The sequence below is a fragment of the Panicum virgatum genome, chromosome 8K (assembly GCF_016808335.1).
Source record: "Panicum virgatum strain AP13 chromosome 8K, P.virgatum_v5, whole genome shotgun sequence".
NCBI lineage: Eukaryota > Viridiplantae > Streptophyta > Magnoliopsida > Poales > Poaceae > Panicum > Panicum virgatum.
Window position 1 is genome coordinate 14,066,192 of NC_053143.1, and position 18,411 is coordinate 14,084,602.

The window sequence follows — 18,411 nt, forward strand, 5'->3', positions numbered from 1 at the left end:
AAACCTGTGCTGTAAAGTCATTCTGCTTGCATGAAGACTGGGGCGTTTAAGCCCTGTAACTCTAAAATAATTATATATCTGTCTGTCATAAATGTTCCAATCTTCATATTCCTACCCAGATATCTGTTCCTAGCTAATGAATCCAACTGCTAAAGATAACAAGTGATTCCCTTGGCCATGTTTTACTATTCCTACTTCTGACATTGAATCATGAAATTCACTTGATTCCAATGGTTGTCTGTTGTTTCCTTGATCCTTTCTTACCACTGGGACCACAGCACATGATGCTAGCTTATTACCATCATCCTAGTAAACACTGCTGCAGTGTGCAGGAAATCCTACTTTCTAGATTTAATTGCTAAACATTTGAGCTCCCACTAGCAGATAAAACACTAAAGTCAGCAAAAAATTGTCAGCAAAAAAGAGAGTTCGCTAGTTAACATTTCTGATTTATCTCTTCCCTGGCCTCTCTCTCTTGTCAAGGGAGTAGCAACACTACCATCTTTTTTGAGGGCATCTTCAGATGCCCTTATAACACGAAAGGACCACATACACGATACATCCTTGTTAAGGCAAGTAATGACTACAAAGTAAACAAGCTAGGACTGTAAGCATAGAAGTAATACCAAGGGCACTCGAAGTGGCACCGGGAGCGCAGTTCCCTAGCAGAGCTCTCAACTTCTCCAACAACTGAAATCCTCTGGTCCTTCATGTCGTAGAGCATGATCTTTCCTGGTATGCTGAAAATCAAGACCCCATGCTTCCCAGCCTCCCCGGTTCCTCTGACGACACAGACTGGCGAAAGCGCGAGGTAGCCAATCACCTTGTGCTCCTTGGACCGGGTATCCCATGTTGGCCATTCGATCTCAGGATGCAGTTCTTGCACCCGATCAAGATCAACACGGCACAGATGCGACCACTCGGGCCGACCACGCTGCATCTCCAGGATTTCGAAGCAGGCAGTGAGCTTCTCCTCCTTGGTGTAGCCAATCATCTGAAGATGCCCGGCCGACTCTCCGATGTAGGCGCAGAACCACCCTTTCTTCCTATTGGGCGGCATCGGTATCGTCTTCAGATGCCCCCCTTCCAGAACAAATTGGACCAGGGACTTGTGCCCGAACCCGACCACCTTGTAGTGCGGCGACACCGAGGGGTCGAAGGCGAGGTTGAAGCTGTGCACGAGCTCGGCCACCGCCGGGATCCGGGCGAGCTCCCTGGTCAGCGGGTTGCAGGCGTAGTACCCCGCCGTCGGGTGGCGCAGCGGGAACCAGAGGAGCAGGAGCCCGTTGCAGGAGCCGGAGACATGGACGCCGCCGCGCGGTGGGTCCCCGGGCGGGGCGGCGCTGGGGATGAAGGATAGATCCGGGGCGGGGCCGTCCTCAGCGGCCGTCGAGCAGCCGTGGGGGAAGGGGACGTAGTCGGCCCTGACGCTGGTCGAGCAGCCGTGGGGGAAGGGGACGTAGTCGGCCCTGACGCTGAAATGGTCGTCGACGAAGAAGCCGGCGGCGGCTTGCCGCGAGGCGGTGCGGCAGAGGAAGCTGTGGTCCGCGGTGAGGGCGCGCCACCGCCTGCACACGAGCCGCGCGCGGGCGATCTGGCGGAGAGGGAGGCGGGCGAGGATGGCGGCGACGAGATCGTCGTGGAGGTCGGAGAAGCGCGTCCTCCCGGGTATCGGCTCCGCCGCGGGCGACCTACCTGCCGCGAGGGCGCGGCGATGGATGGGAGTCGGGAGGGGAGGAAGGTAGCCCTGCTAGCGGGGCGGGCTCACATGGGGATTTTGGGACGGGTTTTTGAATGGTGATTCGTTTGTGGGGTAGTAACGGGTTTAGAGACCAACGGGTTGGGGCGGGGTGGGCTGCATTTGTGAGTTGGGGCGGGGTGGGTGGGAAGAAAACAGATCAGCCACGTCCTACTCCTGCAAGAAGGCGACACCACCGCTGTCGACGTCGCCGCTGCCGGCCACCGTCGCCGCCGCACCTCTCCTCCTCCGACGTCCACAGATCGAGGTACTCCTCTTCCACCTTGCATCTCCATCTCCTCCGCATCACCCCTTCCTCTTCCTCAACGGCTCACTGGCTTCCTTTCTCCTCTTCTTGCAAGATGCCAAGATCTGTGGGGGAGGTGCTGTAGGCACGACGGGATCGCCGGATCTGTGGCCGCCGGCTTCGCCTTCTTCCAGGCTGCCACCGTATCTGGGGAACCGAGAGGCCGGCCACCGTCTTCTTTCTCGGCCGCTCGGCATGCTCTGTCTCTCCCTGTTTCGCTGCTGCTGCTCTTAGCCGGGCCGGCCAGAGAGAGACAACCAGCGGATTGCCTGGGGAAGAAAGAGGAGGTGAAGGTGGAGATAGAGATCGGAAGGGATAAGGAGTGTTTCCCATGGGGAACTGCTTAGGGGGCAGCTCCTACTCCTACGTCAACAAGGTCTCCTCCACTGCAAGGCCGGGTGAGTCCAGTCCACTGCTTCTTGCCTTGCTCTCTCTCTGCATCCTCCTTCGACATGCAGATAGGAGATGCATGCTTGTTGCTTGCTCTCTAGTATTAAGATCCAACTTAAAAGTGGGGGCAAGAGGTCAGAATTATTTCATTCATAAATATTGTAAGAACAGAGGTAGTGCTTGCCATGGAGTAATCATAAGTCATCCACATTTGCTTGCTGCTAGCTGTGAGACTAATTGAATGACCTGGCAATTAGTTGTAGAACTGGAAGCATGCTAGTCCAAAAAGAATAGCATACAGCTCTGCAAACATTAGATGGTGCAGTTTGGTACCCTTCTAAAATCAAGCAGTGCGCCAGTACTAATTACTATTACTACTTAGGCTCACAATATTCTGGAAGCTAAAGACTCAACCAGCAGCTCTAAGCCTGCAAGCTCTGGGTCAGGTAGTGTCTTCTCAACCTGGCAAATTGTATTATCTTTCTTCGAGAACAGCTTATCAAATGCTCCCACAATATAAATCCATCTACAGTCCATTTGATTTATTTAACTTTTTCTGAATAGAACACTGAACATATGCTTCAAAAATAGAGATAAGAAAACACCGAAGATATTATGCCTGCATGTAATTTTGAACAATGCATTTTCTATTACTGCTGAAGCAGCAGAGATAGGTTGTGATATTGAATAGCACTATTTTATAACACTGTAGTTGCATTTTTGCTGGGAACAGCATAAGAAACCTAATACTTGCATTTTTGCTGGGAAGTTGTTCGTCCGGCCAATGTAGCTTATCTTTTCTATACAAGCAGTATCTCTGAACCTATATTTGAACAACATTCCTTTTATTTTGTTACAGTTCTGTTTTAAATCAATACAACCAAGGGTACGCCAAGCTGCCGCCGACCGCGCCGACGGCCAAGCCGCCGCTGACCCGGATTCATCTGCACCAACAGATCATAGAGTCACAGAGAAACATCTCGAGGTAATCCCAACTTTAAGTATTTCTCCCCATCTTATATATGAATTTTACATGTTTCCATCTAAGCTACTGCATGCACCTATGAATCTAGTAGAACTATGATTGGCAGATAGAGTATACTCTCAGCTGTTGCAAGTTTAAGCTTTTACTTTTCAGTGAAATCAGTAGAACACGTGATTGTTTTCTATTAGTACTAGTTTGTGAAATCAATGATTGGCATAACCATTAATTATTTTTCAGACTGGTAGCTATTTTTGCTGTTCAAATAGCTGCTGATATTGCTGCATTTCATGTATATTGCTGTGTATAGCTGCTGATATTGCTGCACTTGGCACTGCTGATATTGCTGCTAGTACTAGACTGCTATAGTACTGAAAGGTCTCCTTTAGAGTTTAAGAGCTCTACAACAAGGTAACCCATGCATGTTTAACTTCTAAAAATATGCCTTTTCAAAATAGATGTCTTCTCTTCAGTTAGGGGCCTCTGGCACAAGTGAGAGCACTGATAATAGTTCTTCACAAACACCAAATAGAAGGGCACCAATCTGGGAGTATTATGAGCCGGAATTGGTCAGGATAGATGGTGCACTAAAAGCAATTTGCAAGTACTGTGGAACAAAGTTGATTGCAAACAGGAAATCAGGTACAAACAACCTTAGAACTCACATTGCAGAGTACTGCCCCAAAGTCCCTAGTGATGATAGGAACAGATTTGTCGCTACAATGAAGAAAAAGCCAGATGGTCCATTCACCTTTAATAAGCAGAGAAGTCGCGACCTGATGATTGCATGGATTGTTAGAGCTGATGTAGCATTCAACAAGTTTGATGATGAAGGTTTTGAGCCTTGGATGGAGTTACTGCAACCCACTTTTAGCGGCATAGGGAGACAAACGATTCGTAATGATTGTGTTGCTAAGTTTGAGAGAGCAAAGATAGAATTACGAAGTGAACTTCAGAGTCTTAGCTCTCGCATATGCTTCACTTCGGATCTTTGGACATCAAACCAAAAGTTGGGATATCTTTGTGTTACAGCCCACTATATTGGCCCTGATTTTGTTTTGAAGAAAAAGATAATTGCATTTAAGGATGTGAAGTATCCACATACAGGTGTTGCTATTGAGGAAGCCATTACAACTGTTCTGACAGACTATGGAATCAAAGAGAAGATGTTCACAATAACACTAGACAATGCAGCAAACAACAAGACAGCTTGCGATCTTCTGCAAGAAAGCGGAAAGCAAGACATGTTATTTGGTGGTGAGCATCTTCTTGTTAGATGTTGTGCTCATATACTCAACATTCTTGTGCAAGACGGTATGAATGTTGCTAGTGCTGTGATAGAATTGATAAGAGACCTGATTAGGAACATTAACTCATCACCAGCGTGTATCCAGAATTTCAATGAGATAGCTCAAAGAGAAGGTCTTGCTGCAAACGCTGGTTTAGTCCTTGATGTTCCAAATCGTTGGAACTCAACATATGCCATGATTATGGAGGCAGCAAAGTACAAGACCGTCTTGAAGCGATATGCCACAGCAAACCAGCAACCATTTCCAACCGAATCTGAGTTTAGTATAGTTGAGTCCATTGGTGAATTCCTTGGAGTTTATGAAGAAACTACCAGGGCGTTCTCAGCTGATAGATATCCAACATCCCACATGTTCCTGGATAATGTGCTTTGCATCCATCAAACTCTGAGAAGTCCAGAATGGCACAAGGATCAGTTTATCACTGATTTGGCAAATGCAATGGATAAGAAATTTGATAAGTATTGGAATGGAAATTACAATATGCTCCTTCCTATTTGCAGCATACTTGATCCAAGAAAGAAACTTGACCTCCTTGACTTCTTCTATGAGAAGGTGTGCAGCAACTTTATTGACATTGAAATTAGCACAAATATGGTTAAAGAGTGGCTTCACAAGTATTTTAAGAAGTATGAAGAGGTTATAAGAAGAAATGAAACAAATGTGGTGTCACAAACTACACAGTCCACAAGCATGGTGAACCGTTCTCCAGTGCTAGTGCTTGGAAAAAGAAGACTGGAACAAGAATTTGCTGAATACAGGAATCGGAGGAGAGGGACTAGGATTGAAAAATCAAACTTGATGCATATCTAGAAGAGCCACCAGTGAGACCAGATGAAAGATTTGAAATTCTGACTTGGTGGAAAACAAACTCCAACAAGTATCCTGTGCTATCAGCAATGGCACGTGATTTTTTAGCAATTCCACTCAGCACTGTTTCGTCTGAATCTGCATTCAGCTTGAGCGGTCGGATTCTTAGTGACAATCGAAGCTCAATGAAATCAGAAACTCTTCAATCTTTGGTCTGTTGCAAAGATTGGTTGTACACATATCCCACCAATGAAGTGAGTTAGGGAATTCTGAGAAGCTTATCCTTTGCACGGTCAGACTTCTTATCCCTGCTCTTAGTTCTTTTCAGTTAACCGAAATGTAGCAGAAAATGTTTTAAACCTACATAATCATCTTATATTTATCCATCTTTTTGTCCTGTGACAGGTATTCAGATGCCGCTGCTTTCTTTCTAAGACTCAGTTCTGCTGCCAATAAGTGCAATGCCATGAACAGCCAATGCAAGGTAATCTTCTTTTCTTTTTGAACTATAATGTCTGTAGTCTGTACTTAACTATCCAGAGACTGCATGCTTTTCATTTTCCTTTCCTATTCGGTAGTTGAATCTTTACTGTAGCTCTCCTTTGAGTATCCAAAAAAACAATCATCATGTGCTTCAATGCCCCAAGCATAAGCTTCTATAAGCATTTAACTGAGTAACCTGCATTCTTCTGTAGTTCTCTGAAATTTGCCCCAAGCATAAGCTTCTATAAGCATTTAACTGATTGCCCGACAAATGACTTCTATAGTTCTGAAACTATGTCCCATGCATATGTAGAGTTCCTCTAAAACTGGTTCAGCCAGGGCATCCTTCTCTAAAACTGCAGCTGGTTTCTCCATCTCTGTTGTCATATATCTGTCCACCGAGTATGCATGTCAAATTGTTCTATACCCTCTCTATGTATGTTGCATAGTATGTTATTCAGCTTCAAATCAGTTGCAAATTACCTATGGGCATGCCATGTTTGATTTGGGCAAATTCAGAAGTTCAGACATTTAATAGTGTAACCCCTTAAACTGGATCGGAAATTTCTTTCCTTTTCCTTGGGTCAAAACTCGTGTTACCTGTTAATTTCCTTTGTCAGTAACTTACCACACCTTGTTATCTTCAGGTGTTCTACATTGCATCTAACTGTGTGCATCTTCCTCTTCAGTGTCCTGCAGGACCTTGTTCACACCTGATACAGGATTCATGAGCGCCACACCTGCAGCAAGCAGTAGCCTACAAGCAGCTCTCTCATACTGCGTTAAGCAAGTCCGCAGCTATGACTACCACCACCTCCACCTGCCCCCAGCCATGCGCAAGGCTGCATTCACCTTTCGGGCCTTCAACGTCGAGACGGCAAAAGCCATGGACGTTCTGAAACTAATTTTGTTGCAGGATTGAATCTTTGGAGATGAGTTGAGGATCCCATTGGATATCATACATCTTGTGCTTTCCATTTGATAAAAGATAAAAGATTGTAGCTTTCCTTTCCTATTAGAACAGAAGGGCCATGTACGGGCCATGTACTGTGATTATTTGTGTTTGTATGTGTCTGAAGGTTTATGATTTAAATTGATTGACCAAGTTCCTGTAAACTGTGAGAATATCATGGAAATATACTGGCATATTTCAAGTCACTTATTTTGGATGCCATCGCGGGGTGGGTTGCGGGGAGCCTGCAGGCAACCTGCATGTGTGCCTGCCTGCAACTTGATGTTTAACCCACAACCGCGGGGCGGGTTGGGGCGGGTTTTAAAATATTTGGGCGGGGTGGGGCGGGTGACAAAATATTTGCTCTGACAATGGGTAGGGGCAGGGAGTGGGGTGGGTGAACACCCATTAGCAGGCCTAGAGGAAGGGAAGAGCCGGCATGTCATGACCAGGGTTTTGATTACCGACCGGACCGGCCAAACCGGCCGGGTCCGGTACCGGTATACCGGTCCGGTTTGGTCGGAAACCGGTCGGTACCGGTGGAATTCAAATTTGAATTCAAATTTCGCAGTTCAACCGGTTCGTACCGGTATACCGGCCGGTTAGACCGGTTTACCGACCAGTTTACCGGTCAGTTTGACTGGTAACCGGTCAAATTCAATTTTTTTTCTTTTTTGGTTTAAATTCAAATGCCCGCAAAGTATACTAAATAAATGTTTGTATAACATATTTTAGCCTAAATGAACCCTCCAACCCTCTTTTGTACTACTTTTACATTGTATTTGTATACTTTTGTATGCATGCTTTTTTTTGTTTAACTTCAAATCCCCGCAAACTATACTAAATGAACGAAATTTTGAGAAAATTTGACACCATTAGATTCGTCGCACCTTGAAGTATTTTTAAGAATTTTTTTGGGAATTTTTCATTTTTTTAAATTTAAATTTAAATTTTGAATTTGGGCCGGTTTGGTACCGGCCCAAACCGGAACCGGTCCGGACCGGTTTGACCGGTAACTGGTCAAACCGGACCGGTTCCCACCGGTTTGGTGAACCCTGGTCACGACTACGGCATGGAGGCGTCTCGGGTGGGGGAAGGCGTAAAGTAGAGCACTGTGTAACCTGCAATGACAGGTGGGCCTGTGCCCGTGGCGTGAGAGCGTGTGTGGCCTGGCTTAAAGGGGGCAACATTCTGTAAACGAACATGGTCTTAGTGCTTTTTTTATCTTGTGATTTTTGTCTAGATTGGAACTAGAAGGTGTTGACGCAAAATCTAGTCACACACTCGAACGCGCTAGAACGCACAGCAAGATCGTCAAAACGATCAACACCAGCAGCCTCCCTGCGCCGACCGGTCAGACCGATATAGCAGACCGGTCAAACTGGTGCTCTAGGAAGATGGCGAAGACCTAGAACCAAGAGCTCGGGAGGGACCCGTCGAAGCTAATGGAGCTAGGGTTGCTCTGAGGTCGGCAGGCCACTCAGAACGCCATTGAATGCCGTAGAGACGAGCGAAGAACAATGGGGTTGAAAAAGCTAGGGTTTAGAGGATAAAAATAAGGTATGATTTGTTGAATCGATTGGGATTACCATCAATCGGCCGTGGCCCTTCATATATATACGGTGGGGAGGTCTATACCCATTAGGAGTCAAAACCCTATCAAATCTCGTGTCAAAATACAACTCCTAACTCGGATTCTGCGTTTCGGACCGGTCTGACCGGGGTGCAGGTCTTCCGGGAGGCATAACTTCCTCATCCGGACTCCAAATTGGACATTCCATATATACATTTCGATCATCTCGATGAGATCTACGCAATAGTGCAGTCTAATTGATGATTTGACAAATTTTTCCTGACCGGTCTGACCGATTTGTACAAGAGGTCTGACCGGTTTGCCCAGATTATCCAAAAAACCTGAGTCGTGCCAATTTTGGGTGTCAACATATGCACCCCTATTTCTTGGTAAAGCTTGCGTGCCAAGAAACATTTCTCCAAGCCAAAAACTGCATTGAAACAATGAAAAGCACTTGTGCACCAGTCACATCTTGTCTCTAATGATGAAGGAATCCAATTAACCACATATCTTGATGTGGCTCAAGACGATGGTTTCACCTTGCTGCTCATACTCCTGCATCTCCCGTAAGATATGAACCTAAGTACACACCACTTCGGCTATTATTGTTTGGAATACGGTCCAAAGTCAATCTCACACTTCAAATGACCATGGATGCACAAACCGACCCAATTACAATGAATAGCAATTGGTCTTTTGTCTCCTATAATCACAGCTGAGAGCGTATAATGAATATATATAGCATCCACCAGCCTTATATCCATGAATCATAAACTTCTAGCCAAAATAAAAGAACCATATTCAGCTTGCTTGTTAGTGCAAAATATTCCAATCGGCCTCATAAATGAATATGGCACAATCATGATGCAAATGGCCAATATTAGATTATTGTGAAGAACTAATCTGCACTGAAATAATGCAAAGCACCTACGCACCAATCACATATAAATGAGACAAGCCTAAGTATATATTACCTCGGCTCTAAATCATGCTTTTCAAGGGAACTGCTTCGATTTATTTAGTAAAATAATATGTAGCAATTAACACAAAGCAATGCACCTTTGAGTATAGAGGATTAATCTGACCAATGAACTCCAATCCTCAACCTCGGAAAGACCATAATTTGATAATAGGATGTACCAATGCAGCGGGCACCAACTGTAAATCACCAAACTGCCAACATCCTTTACAACCCTTATATTATTTGAAACAATCTGACATCATGGTAGGGTAAAAATCGGCTCTTCTAAACAATCACTTCATCTTGGGAGCCGATTGCCGTACACACCAATGCCTTCATGATCTTTCCTTATGGCAATTCTAGTCTGATCTGAGTCTAAACACTTGGGAGACAAATATTCGGCGGTTCAAAGATAGAGCTCAGTATGGATCAAACAATATTCGAGTTTCATACGCCGAATATTCCTCTCTGCATCGTGACCAAAATCTTTAGATAAGAAATTATAGGAACTCTCCAAATTTGATCTTCGGCTTTTAGTGATTGCATCATCTTTCTTAGCCGAATTTGGCGTCTCCAGTATTCTGGGCGGTCGGACCGGTTGCGTCGGACCGGTTCGTCCAGAAGCTTGAGCTCGGTTTTTGCTTGCATCGGCTTTCGAATGTGATATTTCTTCACAATTGCGTAGTCAGATGCTTGCTGAGCCAGAGCATTAGTCTGTCCATTTTCTTCCCCGGGCATGTGTCTAATAATATATTCATCAAAGGAAGAAATAATATCGAGGCACTTGTCAAGATATGCATTTAAAGATCCATTGTAACATTAGCATACCTTGGATACTTTCTGCACCAACAGAAGTAAATCACCAAAGGCTTCAACATGTTTTATGCCCATAGATTGCAGAAATTCGAAGCCAAATAAAAGGGCTTCATTCTCAACTTTGATTATTTGTGCAATACTCTTTCAATCGGTTTGAGAACCCAAAGATAGCACCACTTGAAGAAATTAAGACAACACCAAATCCTTGACCATTATCACAAATCGATCCATCGAAATATAACTTCCATGGTGTGCAAAAAATATGGCCAATTTCTAAATCATGCTCATCATTAATCTGATGCTAAATAATGAAATCCACTACAATTTGGCCTTTCATTGATTTCAAGGGTTCACAAGCCAAATCATATTCTATCAAAACATATGCCCACTTGCCGATTTTACCGCTCAAAATCGGCTTTTGTAATATATGTTTTATCACATCGGATTGACACACTACTATGCAAGTACTATATAGTAGATAATGTCGCAATTTAGTACAAGCATGATATAAAGATAAAGATAAACATAACTTTTCAATAAAAGTATACCTTGTCTCCGCATCAATAAGTTGCCGGCCTATGTAGGTAACAACATACTCCTTCCCTTCGGACTCTTGAGTCAAAACAGCTCCAATAACCTTATCTTCGGCTGATATATAAAGTTTAAAAGGAACATCTCTCCTAGGTGCTTTAAGAACCGGCGGCGAAGACAAGTAATGTTTAATTTTCTAAAATGCCTCTTGCTGTTTTGCCCCCCAAGCAAATTCGGCTTCATTCTTTAACCGAAGAATAGGAGTAAGAGCATCAATATGTCTTATTACTAACAGTTTGCCAACTTTCTAGCTCGAATTGAATAAACTTCTAATTCGACTTTATTTACTGATGTTAAACCTTTCAAACAGCTCAAGATTTTGAAACACAGCATAGTCAAGATCTTGAGAGCCTTTTGCAAACTGATCTATTGAATAAAAACTTCATGAGTTAAATTATCACCTGCCAATATTTTGCCCCCCGAGCACTTAAATATCGTTGAGCCCCATATTGTTGCGTTTTTGGTGTGACCTCATGATCCACTACCTCCTCACCACCTTGTGCCGAGAATGATAGTGGTGTATCTCCATCGCAAGAAACCGAAACAGGCATTGCTAATTCGGCTTTCTGCTGAATTGATGGGTCAAATGGTCTGACCGGCTATTCAGGGCAGTCAGACCGGTTGCCTGAGATGGCTTGATCGGTCGTGCTGGCTGGTCAGCTGATTTGACCCTCCATACCTTGCCCTGAGGGACTATGGGTCTGCACTGATTGAATTGTTTGTCTCTCAGCTTCTGGATCTCCTGCTCCTTCTTCTCTTGAAAGCGTAGGCGTTGCAGCATCCTCTTTTGAGTACGAGTCAACCCCAGAGGACACCACCTTGGTTGAAAGTACTTCGATGCTGAACTACTGCTGCCGGCCTGATGATCATTAGCCCTGATCGGCCTCTGAACAGGAGAATTAATCGATTTATCAAACATTATCGGTTTTTTACCCACATTATCAACAGCCACTTTAGTATCACCGATCTGAACAATAGCAACGGTTTTAAGCTTCTCTGGATCAACAGTAGGCTGCAGTTCCACTTTGCTTCCCTTGACACGGTACTCTTGTCTTGGGAAAGGAGCTTTGCTCGGCCTCTGGCGAGACCGGTCTGACCGGTCAGCTATGACCGGTCTGACCGGTGTAGGCTGCCGCCTCTGACCTGATTGGTGGGGTCCCAATCGGTCATGCACTGGTCGTATCATCCTGTCAAACACAGGTCTTCTGTGATCCTCCTCCCTGTAGTGAGATGGTGGGTGTAGCATCGGATAACAATACATCCAAAATCCTTCATGCTCCCAAGCAGGATAAGAAAAACCCGATGCCGGTGGTTCCCACGGCATAGTAGCATACACCTTCTAAGGAGGGAACATCGTAGTGCTATCACTCCTACACTTGCTGGATTCTCTCCTAGGAGAAGAACGCTTGCCTTGACGCAGAGATGAACTTGATTCTTTTTTTAGTGGCCGATCTTTTGGAACGGCCTTCGTATACTTGTTCAGTAATTGATCAAAAGTAAGTTTCTGCTTCTCAACCTTTTCCCGCACCTTTGATTCATTAACCTTCCAAGTACCAACTTTCGGGCTCTTAGGTTTGAAAGTTTTGGGTCGGCTTTTTGGCGGACCGGTCTGACCGGTCGTGCCTGGGCAGCACGCCAACTCATGTGTCGCGAGGAACTTTCTTGCCCCCCGGGTTTTGAAGCTTTGACAGTAATTTTTAATGGCTCCTTACCATCAGGACCTTTCTCCAATGTCACTTCCCTAGCCAGAATCTTGTCATTGACATTCTTCAGCCTTGGCTCACCAATAATGACATTTTTTTCTTTTAGCTCCTTCGGCTTGTTCTGGCCGAATGAGTACCTTGGCATTATCTAGATCAATGGTATGAACTGGGGATGACGTCTTGTCAACTTGGATCTCATGCATCTCCAATCGTCCTTCATTAACGGCCGATTGGACTCTTCGACGAAAAGCATTGCAATAATTAGTTGCACGAGAAAAAAAATTATGCCACTTGCAATATGCATGCCGTTTCTAGTCCTCAAGCGGCAGTATGACATGAGAACACTTGATGTTTCCACTTTTAAGCAATTCATCAAATATGCGATCACACTTAAAAACATCAAATGTAAAACGAACTTGTTCTTGCCGATTCTTCGGAATCAGCTTAAGCGATGAACAAGCGTATGGCTTAGCTTCTGATGGCCATATGAACTCAGCAACTTCCTTTTTCTCATCATCTGAATCAAATTTACAATCAACATGCATGGACTGATGAGTTTTGAAAGTATCTTTTGCATTCTTAAATTTAAATTCTAAACCAATGGCTCTCATTTGCAAATGATTAACAGTAATAAAATCAAAACCATCGAGTGTTTCTTTCAAGTAAGAACACAAACCATTGTAAGCCAAGTTCGCCAAATCTTTTTCAGAAATTGTCAAATTAAAGCATTGGTTTTTTATAGCCTTGAATCTTTGGAAATAATCCAAGACAGACTCATTCTGACCTTGCCTAACCGATGTCAAACCTGAAAACTTAGCTTCATTGTGACCAGCCAGATCTTCTTTTAATTTAGCAAGATCGGCTTCACATCTACTACTCGTGGATGCTTGTGATGCAGAATTAAGACGATGTGCTATGGGATCATCTTGTTCCATCGTCTGAATCGAACTCTTTGGTGCACGCCCCAGAGAATTTCCATGTACATTATCAAAAATCGATTTGTGTAGAGAACCAGATTCTTGTGAAAGCAGAGGTGGCACATAATTTTTCAACTCATTTATTCGGCTAGAAGCTGCCGAACAAGGAGTTGACGCAATCGGCAGGCTGACTACCAAAGCATTGGTCAGATCGGTCATCTCACCCGTTTGACCGGTCTGACCGGTCACATGGACCGGTTTGATCGGTCATACGTGGACCGATGAAGGAGGTGGTGTTTGCCCTGCAAAATAATCTATCGGCATGCCGTATTATGGTTGCTGAGAATATGCTGGCATAGCCGATAAGCAAGGAGTTTGGAAAGCACAATTATCATCTATAGATTTGCCTTTTTTCATAATTTCTACTTGACCCTTTAAATCACCAAACAAATCATTCGTGGGTTTATACATATCAGCAATTTTCTGATCTATCATAGATGATAATTGGCTAAACAAGTCGGGAGATGAAGTGTTTACATTGCTTATTACCTCGACTTGCTTATCCTTAAGCGTGAAGGAGGGTATCACTAAGTCTTGAATCCTTGTAACTTGGCCTTTTTCATCTTTCTTGAATCCTTTCAAGAATTGTGACATGAAGTGTTTCCTGGCCACCAAGTAATCTTGACTCTCCTCCTCACTTAGATCCTTGATAGATGCGGAGATGTTGCCTTCGTTGAGGTCGGTGATGACGCCCATCTTTTTCTAGGAAGTAGATTAGATTGGTTTTGAATAACCAAATTAATCGTACCCCAGCGGAGTCGCCAAAAAGTGTGTTGACGCAAAATCTGGTCACACACTCGAACGCGCTAGAACGCACAACAAGATCGTCAAAATGATCAACACCAGCAGCCTCCCTGCGCCGACTGGTCAGACCGGTATAGCAGACCGGTGCTCCAGGAAGACGGCGAAGACCTAGAACCAAGAGCTTGGGAGGGACCCCGTCGGAGCTAATGGAGCTAGGGTTGCTCTGAGGTCGGCAGGCCACTCAGAACGCAATCGAACACCGTAGAGACGAGCGAAGAATAGCAGATGGGGTTGGAAAAGCTAGGGTTTAGAGGATAAAAGTAAGGTATGATTTGTTGAATCGATTGGGATTACCCTCAATCCATCGTGGCCCTTCATATATATAGTATGGGGAGGTCTGTACCCATTAGGAGTCGAAACCCTTACAAATCTCGTCTCAAAATACAACTCCTAACTTGGATTCTGCGTTTCGGACCGGTCTGACCGCCCCTGGACCGGTCTGACCTGTCAGACCGGGGTGTAGGTGTCACACCCGATTTCAGAAAGAAACCAGATGCAACTCATATGTGCGCCAGGATCAAGTTTACACACATATGATAGACGTCATAAGTGAAATATATCAAAGACAATGACCAAAACATAAGCAAGAGAGAGTACATAACATTATTACACTCCGATAAATCGACACAAAGGTCTTTAGACGTTCCACCGATATCCTAAACGAGATCTTCAACAAAGCTTCATCCAATCCCACAGGCAATTGACTGGTGAACGCACGCCTGGAACTCCTTGAAGTTGTTGTAGTCCACCATTCCGATGTTCTCTTCTAAGCAGCAATTAGGCAAGGGTGAGTACACTTATGGTTGGTACTCAGCAAGTGGGAGAAAATGCAAGGCTATCAAGGAAAGGCTGAGGTTTATAGCAGGTAGCATTTTAGTTGGTCAAGTTTTATTAGCAGGCACCTATTTACTAGATGTAAGTTTATACCAACCCACTTAAACATATAACCATAAAGGATATAACACATACCAAAGAACCAATTTAATTTATTCTTCAAGTTCAATTATCATGTGAGGGTCCAGGCCGCTCATAACCGTGAATACGGCTGATATATCTGTTTTAAACACTCTGCAGAGGTTGTACACTTTACCCACAAGTCGCGTAAAAGTTCTGAAGAACTTTGGACCCAACCACGCTGTGCTGATCAGGCACAATACCACACTTTCGAGGTGTGATTGCATAGGGACGCTACGAGGCCTTTACAAAGATTCCCTAGTAAGAAGTAGTCCGCTAAGGTTTCCGGAGCAGTAGCATAGTATAAACCTCCCTAATGGGCATAGTGTCTTAGCAAAGCCCACTTCCCAAGAGGATTGGGTTTGCCCCGACAACCGCCGCCCCTCTTGCCCTTTTGGTAAGACTGCTTCAAACTAGAGTCTCTAATTATTCAGCCAAGACCAGAGCCATGTGGTCCTTGTGGTTGTACTATTTTCCTGGGTGGTTCTCCATGTTCCAATTAAATCATATGATCTTGTAATTAACCACAACATAACAGCATATATAAATCATGATTAACAATTCTTAAAAGATTATGATATAACCATTCCCAATGTTAAGCAACTAAGCATCTCTACCCAACAGAGATATTAAACCCGGTGTTCAGGGTTTTGGGGTAAAAGACTAGGTAAAGTCCTTAATAGGAGTCCCATCAAATTTATGCAATTCAATAATAAAATAAAGTGAATTATCATGCTATTATTGGGACAAAACGGAATATACAGGGGGAGAAGTCCACTTGCCTTCCTTGCCAAACTTCTAAGTCTCTTCCTCGAACCGCTGCTCTTGATTTCCCTCGAACAGCGTGTTGTCTACACGATCACACAAGCAAAACATACAATAAAATAAGAAACAAGACATAAAATAGTTAAAACAAAGAAAGATATGGTGATAAAGATGTTGTACGCGTTGCAAGGATTGCGTGAGCGCAAGAATCACTGAAATCGGAGTTGAAACGAGGAAGTTATGGCTAAAACAAGGTTTTAGAGGGCTTATTTGCGAAGAAATAGAACTTCCTAGGGTTAGATCTTAGGAAACCAGGGACTAGAGCGCAAATAAACATTAGATATAGGGACTAGCTTGCAAAAGAATAGGTCCTGGATGGTGGGTACAAATTTTAGAAAGTTCAGGGGCTAAAACAGAAAAGAAAGGACCTTTTTAGAATTATTTTTGAACTGCTGCAGAGCGCGGGTTGATTATTAGAAAACCTAGAGGCTCTTTTGAAAAAAGCCCAAGGGTTGACTGGTATGTTGATGGAATTGACTCAGATTATATTGATTCTGGACTGCTGGATCTCGATCCAACGGCACAGATCGGGTTTGGGCGACTCGGCGGCTCGGTAGGCGGCTCGCAGCTCGGCTTGGCAGGCAGGGCTCGGCTCGCGCGGGTAAGCACGCGGCTGGCGGCTCGGGTAGAGCGAGCGGCTCAGGCGGCGGCGCAGGTCGCCGGCGGCGAGCAGAGGCGGCGGCGCCTTGCCGGACTTGCTCGAAATCGAGCGTCCGGCCTCCATTTCACGTGGGGTTTGGCCGAGGAGAGAGAGGAGAGCACGGGGAAGAAGATGGTGGGGTCGGGGAGGCGACTTGGCGGACGAAGAGAGGCGCTTGGTAGCGAGGGGCGAATGTGGTGCTCCGGCGAGCAATCCTCGTTGTTGGAGAGGGAGAACGAGAGGGAAATGAGGTGGCTACCTTTCTCACCTCAAGGCGGAGCTCCGGCGGCGCTTGGTTAGCGAGGAAAGGCGGCGGAGAGGTAGATCGACGGCGCGGCGGCACTCCGAGCACAGCGGCGGTACTGCGCGTGCAAGAGGGAGCGAGGAGCGGGGAAAGGAGCGGGCTAGGGGGCCTCGGCGCATGCTATATAGGCCGAAGAAGGGGAGAGGGAAGGTTGGCAGGGAGAGGAAGGGGATAGCTTGGCCAGCCATGAGGCGCGACCGTTACCAGCCGAGGAAGAAGAGGAAGCGAGGGGACTGCGGCAGCACTTCACTGTGCACTGAATGCGAGCCGGAGTGGGGGAAGCGGAAGGTGAGCGGCCACGAGAGGGGAGCGGCCGGCGCGAAGGGGGACGGCCGACGACACTCAAGACAGTGGGGGAGGCGAGGCGCTGGAGGAGGAAGACAAGCCCGATAGGTGGGCCCCACCTATCGATGAGAGGGAGAGGAGGGAGGCCAGTTGGGCCTGATAGAGAGGTTGGGCCAGGATTGTTGTTGGGCCAAGCGGAAGCTGAGCAGGAGAGAAAGAAAGGGAGGGAAGGAAGGGAGAACTGGGCCGGGTTGGAAGAAGAGAGTCAAAGAGAAATAAAGTTTGTTGTTTTTTTGTACAAACACACACATCATTTGACTTTTTTTTATTTCAAACAATTTTAAAATTCGGGTGTTACAAACTCTACCCTCCTTAAAGAGAATCTCATCCTCGAGATTCGGAAAGATTAGAGAACATTTGAGGGAATTCTGCGATAAACTCGTCTTCTCTTTCTCAAGTAGCTTCATGCTCATAAAACTGATGCAGGTTATAAATTGACAAGGAACGTACCGAACACAACATTTGAAGCATCTTGAGTTGTCTCCACTATCACATTATTTACTCAACCATGTATGTAGTTCTATTGACCCTTGTTGCCTGGAGAGTTGGAATTTCTAGTGCGCACTTGAGACGATTGTTGTCCAGTTCTCTGACCACTGTTCTTCTGAATCTGAGGAGTCTGCATGTTGCGCGTTGGGCAGATGTTGGCATAATGCCCCAATTCACCACATCTGAAACAACCATTGGGATGAACTGGCATAATTGGATTGTTAGGCCGTACTGGTGCTCCAATTGTATTGCCCGAATGGTTCTGTTGCTGGTTCGGGGTGTGTTGCGTTTGCTGGTTGGAGTACTGGGACTGTTGAGGTGTATGGGGAGATTGCTGATTCTGTTGATAGCCTTCACTTTGTCCTCTGGAATGAGACTGAATTCTCTGCGATGAGTTGTAGCGGGGACGAGTATTGCTGCTGGACTGTCCCTGAGATTGGAACTTTCTCTTTTGTTCACC

General features: G+C 45.2%; 2 protein-coding genes across 3 annotated transcripts; one reads left to right on the forward strand and one right to left on the reverse strand.

The window, feature by feature from the left end:
* Window positions 1-409: 409 nt before the first annotated feature.
* LOC120646181 lies at window positions 410-1,763 on the reverse strand. The gene has a single exon (XM_039922873.1). It carries the CDS (start codon window positions 1,058-1,060, stop codon window positions 584-586), a length of 477 nt encoding a protein of 158 aa, XP_039778807.1. The 5' UTR covers window positions 1,061-1,763; the 3' UTR covers window positions 410-583.
* A 131-nt stretch (window positions 1,764-1,894) lies between these two features.
* On the forward strand, window positions 1,895-7,175 carry LOC120644007 (zinc finger BED domain-containing protein RICESLEEPER 2-like). Of its 2 annotated transcripts, XR_005663295.1 has the most exons (5): window positions 1,895-2,006; window positions 2,101-2,443; window positions 2,818-2,881; window positions 3,295-3,420; window positions 6,707-7,175. XR_005663295.1 is itself a non-coding variant. In XM_039920538.1 (3 exons), exon 1 carries the CDS (start codon window positions 3,876-3,878, stop codon window positions 5,535-5,537), a length of 1,662 nt encoding a protein of 553 aa, XP_039776472.1. In that variant the 5' UTR covers window positions 3,861-3,875; the 3' UTR covers window positions 5,538-5,826; window positions 5,940-6,018; window positions 6,707-7,175. The 2 variants fall into 2 exon arrangements, 1 of the variants encoding a protein (XP_039776472.1); XM_039920538.1 differs by lacking the exons at window positions 1,895-2,006; window positions 2,101-2,443; window positions 2,818-2,881; window positions 3,295-3,420 and adding exons at window positions 3,861-5,826; window positions 5,940-6,018.
* The last annotated feature ends 11,236 nt before the right edge of the window (window positions 7,176-18,411 follow it).

Excerpts from the sequence above, each read along its gene's own strand:
- LOC120644007 (XM_039920538.1), top strand. The coding sequence starts at position 3,876 with ATGTCTTCTCTTCAGTTAGGGGCCTCTGGCACAAGTGAGAGCACTGAT.
- LOC120646181 (XM_039922873.1), bottom strand. The coding sequence starts at position 1,060 with ATGCCGCCCAATAGGAAGAAAGGGTGGTTCTGCGCCTACATCGGAGAG.